Here is a 15,564-nt window from a genome sequence, read left to right as displayed (position 1 = left end):
TGCCTGGCATATCAGTGATGACCTTTCCACACTCTACCCCACCATCTTTGCTCATGCCATGTTCGACTCTGTCACGGTAGCCGATCTCCTTGAGAGGGGACAGACTGCTTCCTTGAATGGCCAGTTGCCCTGCCCTCCCACGCAGCTGCGGAGCTAGCCTCCCTCCAGAATACTCTTGATGCGATTCAGCTCAATGCCTCCCCAGATGAACGTCATTGCTTCACTGCTGATTCCACCGGGCGCCTCCGTACAAAAGCTCTCTACTCACTGCTCCCCTGCTCGAAATTTCTGGCATTTCGTGGGCATCCAGATCAGCGAATACCTCAACTGCTTCAACCTACACCGCCTTCCTCAACAATGCGGCCTCCTCCCTGCTAACTTCCCCACTTTCGTTGTGCTCTGCTGTTGACACTTGTGGAAGAGGCGCAACAACTACATCTTCAAACTGGAGTGCCCCTTGTTGTAACTCTCCATGCGCCGCTTGTGGGCTTGTAAACTGAAACCTTCTGAATCCACCTAGGCGCTTGCTTGGCATGGATGCCTCTCCCTTGCCCTTTCAGGCTTGTAATCTCTTTGCCCTTTTAGGGTTGTGTTTTCGGGCTTCAATCGCGCTATAAGACTCTCTACTCACTCTCTAACAACAAAATATTGTTTTGTATGGTTATATATAACCTAGCAGTAAAATAGTGTTTTGCATGGTTATATATAAACTCTGCGAGGAGGAGGGGAGCCGAGACGATAATCAATAGTGTTTAGGGATGAAAACGGTCGGTAAACACTAAAACCATTACCGTTTTCATATTTTTTATCGGAAACAAAATCGAAAATGGTAACTCCGGAAACGGAAATGATATCGGTATTTCGGAAACATCGGTAACAAAAGTTTGGTACGGAAAATACACCGGTAACGGTCGGAATTTAAAATACAATCGGTAAATATATCAAACTTCATAATACAACAAAGTTGACAAAAGATCACAAAGACCACAAGTTCACAATTCATGATATAACAAGTTCACAATATAAAAAGTTCACAAGGATCACAAATTTATAATATAAAAAGTGTATAAAGATCACAAGTTCACAATATAACAAGTTCACAGTATAACGAGTTCATAAAGATCACAAGTTCATAGACTCAAAGTTCACAATTCACAATATCCACTCGATCTAGTTGACATGGCATGCTTACTTATGAAATATTTTTTCCTCACATAAAGAGTTTTTCACAACCTCACAGAAAAACCCTAAAACCTAGTGTGTGGAAAAGACCAAATTGTTAATCTCAACTGTCTTCCAACACCATCTATCCAAAAAAAATCTAAAGGTGTCCAAAAAATACAAAAATAAGTAATCCTTATCTAGAGACGTCTAGGCGATGCGAAAAATCACATGCTGGAAAATTCCGAAAAATTCCGAGACATAATTCCGAAAAATTCCGAGACCCAATTCCGGAAAATTCCGAGACACAAATCCGGTAATTTCCGACAAAAACCGGTAACCGAAGGAAACGGTCGGTAAAACACCACGCCGATTCCGATACCGATTCCGATAGAAAATTCCGAAAACCGATTCCGTTTTCGAAAAATACCGTTACCGATGAATCCGACCGAAAAATTTCGAAATCGGTTTTCGGAATACCGAAAAATTTCGAAACCGTTTTCATCCCTAATAGTGTTGGCCTCTATAGCTCCGACACGTCTTGTGGACATAAATCTGTGGCCGATATATGGCAGGTGGTATAAGTGTACTGTTAAGATGATGTTGAATTATTATAGATTGTACTGTTCACTTGTGAAGTTTGGAATAGGAGATGTACAAACGGCCTGACACGAGCACAAAGAGGGCTAGACGCTGACGGTTGTGGACGTCGAACTGTCGACTTGACCCTCCACGCAAAGCAAGCTGGCCTCGCTCGGTCGCCACTTCGCCGGCGTCCACGGCCGGGTCTGCCTGCCCAGCCTTGCAAGTTGGAAGCGCCACGTCTCCCGGTCCCGACCGCCGGCCCAGTCAAAAGCAAACCCTCCGGACACGGCCGCACGGGGCGCAGGTCCCTCTGTTGCCCCGCTTGGTCGTTGCTCCCGCGCCCCCGCCCGCAAATGCCTCTCCTCTCGCGCGCCTTTTCTTGTCCTGAAGCCACCCAAGCCGTGCCTGCCCCTCGCTCGATCTACCCCCCTCCTTCCTCGGCTAGCTCCAAGAACCCGTCCCACTTCTCCACTTCTTGGCAGGTCGATCGGCCGTGAACGATTTCGGATCCTGTCGCGCGCGCGTGTCCATGGCGTCGACGGCGGCCAGGCGGCTGCTTCTGCCGCTGCTGCTGGTGGCGCTCATCGCGGCGCACCGGGCGGCGGCGCGGTTCGTGGTGGAGAAGAACAGCCTGCGGGTCACGTCCCCGGCCGTGCTCCGGGGCGTCTACGAGTGCGCCATCGGCAACTTTGGCATGCCGCAGTACGGCGGCACCATGCACGGCGTTGTCGTCTACCCCAAGGCCGACGCCAAAGCCTGCAGGCCCTTCGCCGACTCCGGCCTCTCCTTCAAGCCCAGGTCCGGCGGCCTGCCCGTCTTCCTGCTCGTCGATCGCGGAGGTATATCTATACATGCTGATCCACCAGCCTTACCCTATTAGCTTGAATTTCTTCTGTTTTTACGCACGGTTCCTTTGATTGTATTCGATCTACCATTACCATGCATGAGGAGATCATTATTATTTTGTAGATAAAAATATTCTCTGTGCAGATTGCTACTTCACAACCAAGGGATGGAACGCACAGAACGCCGGAGCTGCAGCAGTTCTTGTGGCCGACGACAGAGTGGAGCCTCTGATCACGATGGACTCCCCAGAATCCAGCGGCACGGAGCACATAGAGAACATCACGATCCCATCGGCGCTCGTGACCAAGAGATTCGGCGAGGACCTGAGGAAAGCGCTGCAGAGCGGGGACATGGTGAACGTCCTCCTGGACTGGAGGGAGTCCCTGCCCCACCCCGACGAGCGCGTGGAGTACGAGCTCTGGACGAACAGCAACGACGAGTGCGGCGCCAAGTGCGACATGCAGATGAGCTTCGTGAGGAGCTTCAGGGGCATCGCGCAGGCTCTCGAGAAGAGGGGGTACACCCAGTTCACCCCGCACTACATCACGTGGTACTGCCCCGAAGCCTTCGTCCTCAGCAAGCAGTGCAGGTCGCAGTGCATCAACCACGGGAGGTACTGCGCGCCGGACCCGGAGCAGGATTTCAGCACCGGTTACGACGGCAGGGATGTCGTGCTCCAGAACCTGGTCCAGATCTGCGTGTTCAGGGTCGCCAATGGGACTCGCAGGCCGTGGATGTGGTGGGACTACGTGCACGACTTCGCTGTGAGGTGCCCGATGAAGGAGAAGAAGTACACGCGTGAGTGTGCGAATGGTGTTATCAATTCACTTGGTAGGTACTATTGAAAAGTTTCATCCACGCGACTTGATTATATACGGGGAAAAAAATTGAAGATATCTTTGCTGAAAATGTACTCTTCTGCTGTTTCTACAGGACTGGACATCGAGAAAATCAACAAGTGTGTTGGAGATCCAGAAGCTGATAAAGAAAATCCAGTCCTTAAGGCAGAGCAGGACGCTCAGGTAAGATAAAACATTAATTATAAACTGTCGTCATGGGTTCCTTTCATGTGTTTTCAGTTTGCTCTTTGGCTGGATGATCTTTATGCTTCCTATATATATATCCTTTAATTAGATTGGGCATGGTTCTCGCGGCGATGTAACTATACTGCCTACTCTTGTCGTCAACAACAGACAGTACAGAGGTATGCCATACCTCATCATGTACAGTTAGTCTTCTGTGCCTCAACACCGTCTATGCCATCAGATTAATCCTCCCTTCAGGTAAACTGGAAAAAACATCTGTGTTAAAAGCAGTATGCTCTGGGTTTGAGGAGACAACTGAACCTGATGTCTGTTTGCGCGAAGGTTTGTGAGATTCTCCCTTTTTGTTCAAGAACTTTGCACCTGGACTTCTTCTGATGCTGCATTCCTTTTCTCTGTGGTGTTGGGGCGGTGGTTTCTCTATTTTCCAGATATCGAGACAAATGAATGTTTGGAGAACAATGGTGGTTGCTGGTTAGACAAGGCTACCAATGTTTCTGCGTGCAAGGTGCAATTTTTCTTTTCTTTTAAATCGGGCAGGGGGCCAGGGGGGTGACTTTATTCATGATTGTTCATGACTGAGTACCATATTTCTGAGATTTATATTGTAGGATACCTTCCGTGGTCGTGTCTGCGAATGCCCTATTGTGAATGGTGTGAAGTTTATCGGTGATGGGTACAACCACTGTGAAGGTAATACTTTCACCTGTACCATCTTTTTTTTTTGTCAGAAGGTCTAAGAGCTTGAATCTGGATTTTCACCAATCATGCTAATGGGGGTTTGCCTTTGGCAGCTTCTGGCCTTGGTAGGTGCCAGATCAACAATGGGGGCTGCTGGAATGAGACTAGGAACGGGAAGAGTGTGTCTGCCTGCTCAGTAAGATAACCTCTTTTCTAGTTTTCAGTTTCGCCTGTGGCTGCTGTTTGGAGCAACAAACTAACTCTAGAAACTGTACAGAACCAAGAAGCTAAAGGCTGCAAGTGCCCAGCAGGTTTCAAGGGCGACGGAGCCAACAGCTGCGAAGGTACCGGTGTTAAAGCTTTTGGCATAATTAATTATACACCTTAACATAATTGATGCAATGCAATGCAATGTCCTGCTGATTGGCTTATGCAGATGTGGATGAGTGCAAGGAGAAGCTTTTCTGCCAGTGCAAGGACTGCGCTTGCGAGAACACGTGGGGAAGCTACGAGTGCAGCTGCGGCGGCGGCAACTCGCTGTACATCAGAGAGCATGACACTTGCATCAGTGAGTTGTTTGTCTAACCTTGATGCTGCAGTGCAGGCGAACTATTTACAAAGAAGAGGTAGTGATGTGACCCATCATGCTGCTGCGTGCATATGCAGGCAAACATTCCAGCTCGACGCCGAGCTGGGGCTTCCTGTGGGTGGTTTTCTTGGGCCTTGCCTTGGCCGGAGCAGGAGCGTACGCCGTGTACAAATACAGGCTACGGGTAATATAAATGGTTTCTTGTTTTGTATTGTTTGGTAGAGATGGATTGCACGTCCTTTAACTGAAGTTAAGAAGAGATGTACTGTACTGTCCCCCAGAGCTACATGGATTCAGAGATCCGCGCGATCATGGCCCAGTACATGCCCCTGGAGAGCCAAGACATGCCGAGCCAACAACACCACCTCGTCCCCGTCGACCGTGCAGACGTCTGAAACGGCTAGGCTTGTTTGCATGACATGGATCCCATCGCATCGTCGGCAGAGAAGAGAAGTCGGCGGCACCGGCATCTTCCTCCCTTGGTGCGCAGAATATGGATGCTGAAAATTCACAGTTTCACGGAGCAGATTAGGATCTCTCTCCGCAGTTTAGAGCCCGTTTGTCAGGTTTAGAGCTCGCAGTCGTGCTGTGCCGTGCGTAAAAGTAATCGTCGAGTGTTCTGTAAATATTCCTGTTGAGACCCAACGCTGAAGCGCGCGTCTGTTGCTGTGCTGCCCTGAATAAAAGTACAGAGGATGAGAGGAATATGTTTCTTTATTTCTGTTAGTTGCTTCACTCAAATGCAGCACACATATAGGGACCTCTAATTTATAGACAAAAGCTAGTGTTTCTGTTATATGGGTCACATGGCCTTCTTAGGCTACATGGTTTCTTAATACTCCCCTTGGCTCTATGAGTGCGAGATGCAATGCCCGAAAACTCTATGAAAATCTAGTGGAAATAAATTGGAGGAAGGGTATGTTGCTCATGTTCATTGTGTTGCACGAATTACCTCGTTAAAAATCCCAAGTGTGAAAGTGAAAGTTTCATGAAAACTCACATAAGGGAAAAGGAGTATAATTCACCTAAGCTTCAAGTGAACTTCAAGATCCTCTTAGGTACTTAAACTTCACGTTTAAGGTTTATTTAAGAGTATGTGAAAGTTTTCCCCCCAGAGACCTGCAACTATCGAAGTCTCATTATTACTAATCCTCGGTTCAAAGGATGATACTGAAAGAATTTTGTGAACAAATTGACAAGATTATCACATGACTTACTATGCAAGATTTTGATTTCACTGATCTTATGAAGTCCTTATGCATAAAAGAACTTGGGCTTTATATGTTTTGTAGGGTTGCTCTTTACATATCCCATTCGTACTTGTGCAACACAAGGTGCACTATCTTCATAAATGATAGTTGGAGTTTGCTCAATAATTAATCCACACGATAATTGGATATCGTTGATCATTGTTGGTAGCCATGCACATTCATGTGATGCTTCATATAGTGTAATAATTTCAGATTGGTTTGTCGAAGTTGAGACCAAAGTCTATTTGAACGACTTCCATGATATAGTAGTTCCACCATAAAAATATATATACCCAATTTATGACTTGCATGAATACAGATCAAACAAGTATCCTACATATGCATAGCCAATCAAGTTCAACTCTTGGTTTTCCCTATAAAGTAAGCCTAGGTCCTTGCTTCTTTCAACATAGCGAAATATGCCCTTGATCCTTTCTAATGTCGTTTGATGGACACACCGGATGTACGGTGTCACATCTAAATTTAAGGGCAAATCTGGATGCATCTCATATGTGCGGCAGAAACAAGATCCACACATACAATGACTTATTGTATAGAGACGGATGTCATAACTTTATTACATAATGAGAATGTCTTATAAAATAACTGATAGTAAATAAATCGAGCTAAGATATCTATCTCCATGACACCATAGTTGACTGGGAGACGACGCCTAGATCTCGTAGAACTCATTGTAGTAGTCCTCCTCTGATGATACCTGCTCTTCACCTGGTGTTGTTATAGAAAGGGTGAGCTCTAATACGATCATCGCACAACACATATAGGAAATAATGTGCATGAGCTTACTTATGGTGGGGGCTCATGTGTAGTGTTTGAGTCGCTTATGACTGTGAGCACGACTAATATATTAGCGTCGAGACGTGTAACCTCGAGGCCAATGATGATAACTCTGAGGTAAAAGTCCATTTACCTGAATTGACAGGCCTGAGTCGGTCCGTCAAGCTAAGATTTTGTGCAGCCCTAATTGGCAGGCTAACCGTGAGAGTTTAATTTAGCCACGCTAGAACGATTAGCATGACTTAGTTTTTTTGAATGTATTATATTATATTTAGAAATAGTATATATATCTATAAAACTGTAAAAAATGAGAAGAAAAAAAAACCATTGGCAGAGTCGCAGGGAAAGGCCATTCTGGGCCGATAGTGGCGGACCTGGGCTGGGCCCAACCAACCATTCTTGAGAGTTGAGACTGGAGTACTGATGTCCACGTTGATGGAAATATTCCCTCGGTTGAGATTAGGCAGAGACAAGGTGTCCACGACGGGGCAGGGATACTTCTTCTCAACGACACAAGGGCAAGGCGTGCGCCCGGCATGGAAGCTGTCTGTCTGTGGAGCGCCGGGCGGGTGACGGCAGCGGACAACGCATGCATACGCATGCTCTGGCCCTGGCAGCTTCACGGTCACGCCGAGTCCGCCCGCGACGCGGACGCGCCTCGCCTCGTCGTCCATCGACGTCGTCGTCGTCGTCGTGGCAACCGTCACCACCACCGTCTGGACTGGAAAGTTATCGGATTGCCTCCCTGCCGCGCGCCGAGGCGGAGCGGAGGCTACAAGTGACGAGTTCACGTCGTTGGCGCGTGTTGTGACTTGTGAGCGGAGGCCGGGGCGCCACGCCAGCGCGGTCGGCCGGCTCAGGTTCCCACCTGTCACTAGAGTACTAGCTGCAGCAGCAGCAGCAGCAGCTGAAGGCGACGTTACGTTACTACACGGTGCGTGCGGAGGCGAGCCCGCCGGATCGCCCGCCCGGCATTGAAGTGTCTCGTGCCCCCTACAGTAACCACGTGTCTTGCTTCTTGCCTGCGCGTTCTGCCGGCGGCACACCACAACTGCATGCACGTCGATTGGCACGGACGTCAATGGCGCGGCGCCCACGGGTTTCTTTTTTTCCTTTTTGCTCCATGACCCATCAGAGCGTCGTAATATGTGACGACGATGGTGCATGAAACAAACAAGGCAGGCAGGCAAGGCACGCTGCACGCCTGGCGGCAACAGCCATCCCTGCCATCGTCGTCGTGGACGGGAAAGAGAGCAACACAGGCAACGCACGCTGGTTCCCCCGGCAGCAAGAAATACAAAAAGGCAGCAGACCAGAGCATGTCGTGCTTGCCATGGCTCCAGCCTCCAAGCAGCACCCCGAAAGTGCCCATCACTTTGCTTGCTTTCCTGTCCCTTTTTTTCCCAGAAGAAATATATAAAAAATTTCGTCCACCTGCAACTCTCCTGTCCTGCAAGAGAGTGAGTGAGCACTACTCTATCTCTATGCTGCGCGCCTGCGACGAGAGGAGAGGAGGATGGGCTGTTGCTGTTCTGTTTGTTTTACTACTACTATACTACTAGTACAACCACCCCTGCCTCCCGTCTCGTTTTCCATTCCTTGTCTTCCCCGCACCGCACCCGCATCCGCATGCACCAATCGCCACCAGCGACCGCCCCGCGGCTGTGCCTGTGGGTGCGCGCGTTCGTTGTCCCCTCCACGTCCACCGGAAAGCTACGCCTCCCCCACCGCCTCCTCTAGCGTCTCGGCCCGTCTCCCTCTCACTCTCTCTCGCTCTCGCTCTCTCTCTCCGTGGGTGATGCGCTCAGCCGACCTCTTCTGACCGGCGGAGTGGCTGCGCTCGCCGGTCACCCATGGCTATGGCGGGCGCCGGCGCGGCGGCGGCGGCGGCCAAGAGGTGCATGAACCCGGCCTGCGGCGCGCTGCCGGCGTCATCTGTGGTGGTCGGGGCGGGAGGGGACTGGAGGAAGGGCTGGCCGCTGCGATCCGGAGGCTTCGCCCTGCTCTGCGACAAGTGTGGGTACGGCCTTCCTCCTCCTCCCTGCCCACTCTGCTGCTTATCCGACTCCTATGCGCCGTCGGCGCCTCCTGCGGCTAGACTCCCGAATGGGGGGGCACCTCGATTGGATGGATGGATCGCTTCATGCCGTTCGGCTTCTCATCCCCTTTTGCGTCTCGATGCTTTGCCCTCCCCCCTCCTTTCCACTTCCTTTTTTTTAGACAATATATACAGAGGAAAAGAGGACGTGATTTCGTACGAGTACCTACCTGGCTACCTGCTAATAAAGGCGCGGCGATTTGCGCATCATTCGTCGCCGTGGATTCCCTAGCGAAACGCCGAAACCCAACAACATACTACAAGCGGATTTATGCGGAAATTCGGAAAACGTGCCGTACTCCGGAAAGCTGCGTTGACTCTGCCTCGTTTGCTGGAGTGTCTGGGTGGGTCGTGGAATTCTGACCGAGCGATTTGGTGCCAGTTGTTGGTTCACGGCCCTCGAGCTGCAATCGACAATTCCGTCAGTAGCCCAAGGATCCGGTTCATCGTTGCTGCTTTGCTTCATCCTTCTCTCTCTCAGTAAAGCCTTGTTGTTTAATTCCTACTAGATTGGCCCGTAATTTATATTGTGTGGTTTCTGGTGCACCTAGGTTGGCATATGAACAGTTCGTGTTTTGTGATATATTTCACCAAAAGGAATCAGGATGGAGAGACTGCTCATTTTGTGGCAAGGTGAGGTGGCGACTCAAGCCTGCAAATTCTGCTATGAGATCCTCTGCAGTTGAGTGTAGTCTGAGCCCGTGGTGACTTTGTCACTCATGCGGTCGACTGCAGAGGAATCGATTCTGCAAATTCTTGTGATGCCACAGTGTTCTTATGAAACTCTACTGTTTCAGCGCCTCCATTGTGGATGTGTTGCTTCAAAGAACTCTTATGATCTACTTGACAGTGGAGGAATTCAATGTGTCACTTGCATGAAAAATTCAGCAGCTCAGTCTGTAAGTCCCTTTTTTGTCACATTATTCACCTTTACATTTCAAATATTCTGATTATATTTTTTTACAGGCTTCTGGACAAGTGGTTCCAAAGCTCTTTCCATGTCCAAACAATCTGCTGTTTTTTGGTAAAAGCGACGAGTTATTGTCAAGCAGAAAATTTGAACAACCACCCTCTCTTATGTTGGATTCCAGAAATGATGATATTGCTATTGTAAATAAGAGTAGTCACCTGTTCATGGTAAGCGGCATAGAGGCTGGACAGAGCAGTAACATCTTGAGACAAAAAGAGATAGAGAATGGTCCAAGGCAGATTAAATGGGAACAACCAACCCTTAATATTGGGGACATGGGAAGACCTTTACTAACTAGGTCTCAAAGTGCATTAGAGTCACCTCAGTGTACTCGAAGAGATGACAATAAGGATCCAACTACAGATAGCACAACAAGTGAATCGTTTCCAGAGGCATGTCTGAGCATGAACCTAGGTATTGCAAACAATGGAAACAGGATGGAGGCTACTTCAACAGCGGAAAGACCTATGCTATCGCCAACGACAGCCATTGCTGAAGGAAGAGAACTTACCACTGCACTGTCCCCCTTTCAGCACGCACAAAGGGCTCGGCATTTCCTGACCAGACCACCAAGGGTTGGTGAGGGTGCAGCTTTTGATCCAACTAGAGACATGTTTCCGCATCTTCGTGTTGCTAGGCCACCTGCTGAAGGAAGGGGCCGCAATCAATTACTTCCTCGGTATTGGCCAAGAATAACAGACCAAGAGCTGCAACAAATATCTGGAGAGTATCCTTGATAAGGTCTCCATACATTTGAAACTGTGAACTTCCTGGTGACATTGATCTCAGACATTTAGTAACTTATACATCAAGGCTCTAGAATAGCTCATTAGGCTTAAACCCTTATAATATGATGCATAAATTTCTTGTGTAACAGATATAGTTTTTCTTTTATCTTCCTTGACTATATTTTGCAAGTTCAAATTCCACAATCGTTCCATTGTTCGAGAAGGTCCTGAGTGCGAGTGATGCAGGCCGCATAGGGCGCCTTGTTCTTCCAAAAGCTTGTGCCGAGGTAACTTTAACATCTGTTTGGCTTCCTTTTCATAATTTAAACATGTTTTTTTTTATTGTATATTGCCGATTGCCTGATTTGTCTTCCAAAAGTTATTTGGAAGGAACATCAAAAGCATTTGACTTTCCTCCTGTCCAGATTTTACAAAAATAAACATGTTATTATCCTGGATCAGAGTCTACATATATACCATCCATGTATGAGGAACCATATATGAAGGAGATCGTCATCGTGTACATCGTGTATACTGTTAGAGTATATTTGGTAGTTTAGATATTGTGTATCGTAGACTGCCATATGTGTTAATATTTGATAGTTTAGATGTTGTGTCTCATAGTATGACATATGTATTCGTGGGTTGTCTGATCTTCTAAGTCATGCTATATAAACTGTCTAAAGGGCTCAATGCAATACATTCATCCAATTACACCAATTCTATTCTCCTTCGTATGTTGACATGGAAAAACTGATCTATGTAATGTCTTGCAGTTACTCTTCAGCCTAAATGCATCCTAATGGTGAACTATCATATCTATGGTAGTACTGCAATGATCTTATTCGAGTTCCTATATGTCCATTGATACTCTCATAGTCTCGTGTGAATAATTAGTCAATGTGCATCTTTTCACTGTTGTGGTCTACTGCTTCTGTTCACGAAATTTATTGCTAGTGCAGGAAGCGTTTCTGTATGCATTATTTTCCCTATTGTTTCTGTCATCCTGAGTTAACAAGGTTCTCTGTGTAGGCATATTTTCCCCCAATTTCTCAACCAGAAGGACGCCCCTTGACAATTCAAGATGCAAGAGGAAAAGAATGGCATTTTCAGTTTAGGTTTTGGCCAAATAATAACAGCAGAATGTATGTCTTGGAGGGTGTTACACCATGCATACAATCATTGCAATTACAAGCTGGCGATACAGGTAATTAGCAATTTAGCATCTATTTGCAAGCATGCATTCACTTCTTTCTTGATTGAAGTTTGTTTTTAATACTACGTATATGGTATAGCTACTTATTATTTGTCACGTAGTTTCCATGCTATAGTAAATTACGCTGAGTAGTATTATGTCATGTGTCCCATGCTCTCTGGATGTTGTTTACTGGAACCTTTTTTTGTGGTTATTTTCTGCAGTGACCTTTAGTCGTATAGATCCTGGAGGGAAACTTGTTATGGGCTTTCGGAAGGCCACAAATACTGTCAGTCTGCCAGTAAGCTAGATTTTCCATCAGACTATCGGTTGTTGTTGCAAGTGCTTGTTCCTTTCTCATGTTTTTGTTTCAATGTTTGTTTATTACTTTTACACAGGACTCACAGATTTCAGCTATTGCGAATGGTTCCCTTCTCAGTGAGACACTCTTTTCTACTGCAAATGAAAGCATAGGAGTAGTAAGTGGTTATCCTGGATTTCTTCACTCAATAAAGGGAGCTGCAGATTTCCATCCAAGCTCTCTATATGATCATCATATTAACTCAGCTGACGGGGATGTCAGTTGGAATAAGGCAGATAAATTTGGCAGCAGGCCAGATGAGGGGTCTTTGCAATTTCTACAAAAACGAAGTCGCAATATTGGTTCCAAAAGCAGGAGGTTCTTAATCGACGCTGAAGATGCCATGGAACTAAAGCTTACCTGGGAAGAAGCTCAAGAGTTGTTGCGCCCTGCTCCCACTGCAAAACCAACTGTTGTGATGATTGAGGACTATGAATTTGAAGAATATGATGTAAGTTTGCTATTCATTTCATTGTTATTGTTCTAAATCATGGATCATCCTCTCTGTCAGGCACAAAAAACTGATCTTTGTTCATCGCAGAAGTACAAGTACTTGAATGATCTTCAACCTGATCTAACCATACTACATACATGCAGGAACCCCCTGTCTTTGCAAAGAGATCAATTTTTACCATCCGTGCAACAGGGTAAGTCAGAAAAAGATACAGTATCGTTATTTTTTATTTACTTTTGAGTGATTATGAATAGTATCCATAATGACTTGTACTTCTTCATAACACATTTTAAATACCTTTCCCAAACATAAAAAAACTGAAATTACTTATGTCTTAAGATCTTCCAATTCTAGGACAATCTAAGTGAGACACATCTAATTCTAGGAAATACCTGAGATTGAATTTTATATACTTTCCATGAAAAAGACATACCATAGTGCTCTAAGAGGTGGAAATGAAAAGGGACAATTGAAAAAGTGCTGACATTCATTCAGCTATTACATTAACTGTTTAGTCGTCATACTGTTTGAGGGTTTGTTGTCTAAATGGAAGTCATGTACATATCGTTGGTGTCAGCGTGCCGTTTATGTCAAATTTCTGATTTTGTATTTGTAGGGAACAAGACCAGTGGATTCAATGTGACGAGTGCTCAAAATGGCGCCGGTTGCCTCTTAATGTTATTGTTGCATCCAAATGGACATGCACCGACAACTCATGGGACCCAAAATGGTAATGCTATATTGTGTTCTCTGTTGATGTGTGATTCGATCAATCTTTAGTCTTAAAATTCTGAAACTTCCTTGTGATGATCTTATTGGTGTGGAACAATGAATTTTATGTAGTCTTCATCTGTTCTGTTTCGTTTCATGTTGCAGTCTTGTCTTATCCGTAGTCTTGGTCAATCCAGAATTTCAATCACACTTGATCCTGGATTTGCTAGATTTATCCATGTACTTTGAAAGATGCTGTTTTATCTCACATATCTCTCAACAATTAGTATTGAAAAAAACTTGCTGGCATCAGGCCAATTGACTTTGACACTGTCCCTTGTTTTTTTTGAGACCGTACCTAGGTAGTGTGTATTTCGTTGAGGGTGACATTATCTCTTACCGACGGTCGTTTGTCTGTGACACTGTCCCTTGCTGGATCTGGACTGCTCTAGCCTTACTTTTGTTACTCCTACTAATTCTCATTACACTTTAAATTCAACTGTTTCAGCTGCTCCTGCTCTGCGCCTGAAGAGTTGACCCCAAAAGAGTTGCAAAGTGTTATGCAGCAGTATGAAGGTAAGATTTACTTATGTTTACTGACCATGAAAACTTTTTTTTTTAAACACAGTGATGACTAATGAGGAAGTGAGGCAGATATATCTTGGTGATGTATTTTGATTGAAGTCAACTTTGTAGAGGAGGAGCTTATACAATGTATATTTGCAGAAATGAGGAGGCGAAAGGGCAGCTATGGTCTGAAGCTGAATGTCGCTGAAATGGATGCATCCAGCTTTGACGCCTTGGCCACGGGTGCAGTATTCGGTGAAGTCGGGAACCAAGGTACGGCTTCAGTCGCGACGACCACAAGGCACCCCAGGCATCGCCCCGGCTGCACATGCATCGTGTGCATCCAGCCACCCAGTGGCAAGGGCCCGAAGCACAACCCTGCGTGCACCTGCAACGTGTGCATGACGGTGAGGCGCCGGTTCAAGACACTGATGATGAGGAAGAAGCAGCGGCAGTCGGAGCGAGAGGAGGCGGAGGCAAGCAAGAAGATCGCGTGGGTGAACAGAGACGAGCCCGAGGGGAGCAGCCTGTCGAGATCCCCGCAGACGCTGGACACGACCCGAGACAGCAGCGATGTCACCATGTTCGACAAGGTGGCCGCCGACGTGAACAAGGGGCACATCGACCTCAACTTCCACCCTGCAGCCCCTGCCGTCCGTGGCGCTGGCGACCAGGGACAGAATGGCGCGCAGCAGCCCCGGGCGGTGAGCATGATGGGCCTCCTGGAAGTGGCGAGCCGGCCCCTTGATAACTACATGAAGCAGAACGGCCTGACGAGCCTGGCGGGGGAGCAAGGAGGTGGCAGCTCCAGCACGGCCACGGTCCCGCCGGCTCCAGTGGAGAGTGAGGACCGGACGTCCGATGAGGGCCGTGTCGCGTCAGCAGAGCGGGAAGCAGACGCCATGGCCATCGACGAGGCCGGCGAGAACCAGCAGGACAAGCCTGCCGACTCTGCCGCTGCCGCTGCTACTTGACGGCGTGCGTCTGTTGTGAAAGTGACTGATGGGTGTTGTCAGCGTGCTTTGATGTGCGTATCTTATCGGCTCCTCTTGGTTTTTTTTTCTTTTCTTTCAGGAATAGCTGGTGAGTTTTTGATGTGAAAGTTCTAAACTAAATTTCTGTAGGGTTTCAAGGTGTTGCTCCTGGAGGCTGGAGTTACTTACGTGTACGTATGAGGCTGTGCAACCAACCCCCAGGTTGTATGTTGTAGAAGTTCTGTAAACCACGATGCTCTTGTGTTGGTTGCTGCTGTAATCTAAAAACGCTTAGACCTTTGGATTCAATAACTCACCACATACTTGATCTGTACTGTACATCTCATCTAAGACATCTTTTGGAAAACAGGAATTTCACAGGAGTCACGGACGGACTCAGTGCTTAAGTTTAAATATACATGCCTTTTATATAAAATTAGCTATAGTTATTAGCACTTGATAATCTTGCCTAGGCTGTCTTCAATTTCTGGGTCCGCTAGTGACTGGAGTCATGAATTTTATAGGAATCAATCTATTTCTTAGCAGTGCGGGG

The 15,564-nt window shown here is 47.0% G+C and overlaps 2 protein-coding genes across 6 annotated transcripts; both read left to right on the top strand.

Moving 5' to 3' along the window:
• Positions 1–2,050: 2,050 nt before the first annotated feature.
• On the top strand, positions 2,051–5,616 carry LOC100383090 (Vacuolar-sorting receptor 1). Its single transcript, NM_001175761.1, has 12 exons — positions 2,051–2,585; positions 2,737–3,423; positions 3,526–3,614; positions 3,727–3,796; positions 3,876–3,959; positions 4,067–4,143; positions 4,247–4,328; positions 4,430–4,512; positions 4,594–4,660; positions 4,753–4,884; positions 4,983–5,089; positions 5,187–5,616. The coding sequence occupies exons 1-12, from the start codon at positions 2,276–2,278 to the stop codon at positions 5,298–5,300; spliced, it is 1,902 nt and encodes a 633-aa protein (NP_001169232.1). The 5' UTR covers positions 2,051–2,275; the 3' UTR covers positions 5,301–5,616.
• A 2,784-nt stretch (positions 5,617–8,400) lies between these two features.
• Positions 8,401–15,398, top strand: LOC100382023 (uncharacterized). 5 transcript variants are annotated; one of them, XR_004851257.1, is made up of 13 exons: positions 8,401–8,973; positions 9,603–9,684; positions 9,849–9,950; positions 10,018–10,748; positions 10,940–11,036; positions 11,782–11,956; positions 12,169–12,233; positions 12,343–12,756; positions 12,903–12,952; positions 13,376–13,489; positions 13,979–14,046; positions 14,197–15,064; positions 15,162–15,398. XR_004851257.1 is itself a non-coding variant. In XM_008653416.4 (12 exons), the coding sequence occupies exons 1-12, from the start codon at positions 8,807–8,809 to the stop codon at positions 15,009–15,011; spliced, it is 2,880 nt and encodes a 959-aa protein (XP_008651638.1). In that variant the 5' UTR covers positions 8,401–8,806; the 3' UTR covers positions 15,012–15,394. The 5 variants fall into 5 exon arrangements, 2 of the variants coding, with proteins under 2 accessions (XP_008651638.1, NP_001353692.1); XR_555492.3 differs by having other exon boundaries at positions 12,169–12,245; NR_159436.1 differs by having other exon boundaries at positions 8,594–8,973; positions 12,169–12,245; positions 15,171–15,355.
• The last annotated feature ends 166 nt before the right edge of the window (positions 15,399–15,564 follow it).

The sequence above is a fragment of the Zea mays genome, chromosome 7 (assembly GCF_902167145.1).
Source record: "Zea mays cultivar B73 chromosome 7, Zm-B73-REFERENCE-NAM-5.0, whole genome shotgun sequence".
Lineage (NCBI taxonomy): Eukaryota > Viridiplantae > Streptophyta > Magnoliopsida > Poales > Poaceae > Zea > Zea mays.
Note: the sequence above shows the minus strand (reverse complement) of the source record. Positions and strands in the feature narration are given on the sequence as shown.

Excerpts from the sequence above, each read along its gene's own strand:
- LOC100383090 (NM_001175761.1), top strand. The coding sequence starts at position 2,276 with ATGGCGTCGACGGCGGCCAGGCGGCTGCTTCTGCCGCTGCTGCTGGTG. Across the intron at positions 4,144-4,246 it reads CCAATGTTTCTGCGTGCAAG|GATACCTTCCGTGGTCGTGT; the intron begins GTGCAATTTTTC and ends TTTATATTGTAG. Across the intron at positions 4,329-4,429 it reads TGGGTACAACCACTGTGAAG|CTTCTGGCCTTGGTAGGTGC; the intron begins GTAATACTTTCA and ends TGCCTTTGGCAG.
- LOC100382023 (NM_001366763.1), top strand. The coding sequence starts at position 8,807 with ATGGCTATGGCGGGCGCCGGCGCGGCGGCGGCGGCGGCCAAGAGGTGC. Across the intron at positions 12,953-13,375 it reads TTTACCATCCGTGCAACAGG|GGAACAAGACCAGTGGATTC; the intron begins GTAAGTCAGAAA and ends TTGTATTTGTAG. Across the intron at positions 14,047-14,196 it reads TGTTATGCAGCAGTATGAAG|AAATGAGGAGGCGAAAGGGC; the intron begins GTAAGATTTACT and ends GTATATTTGCAG.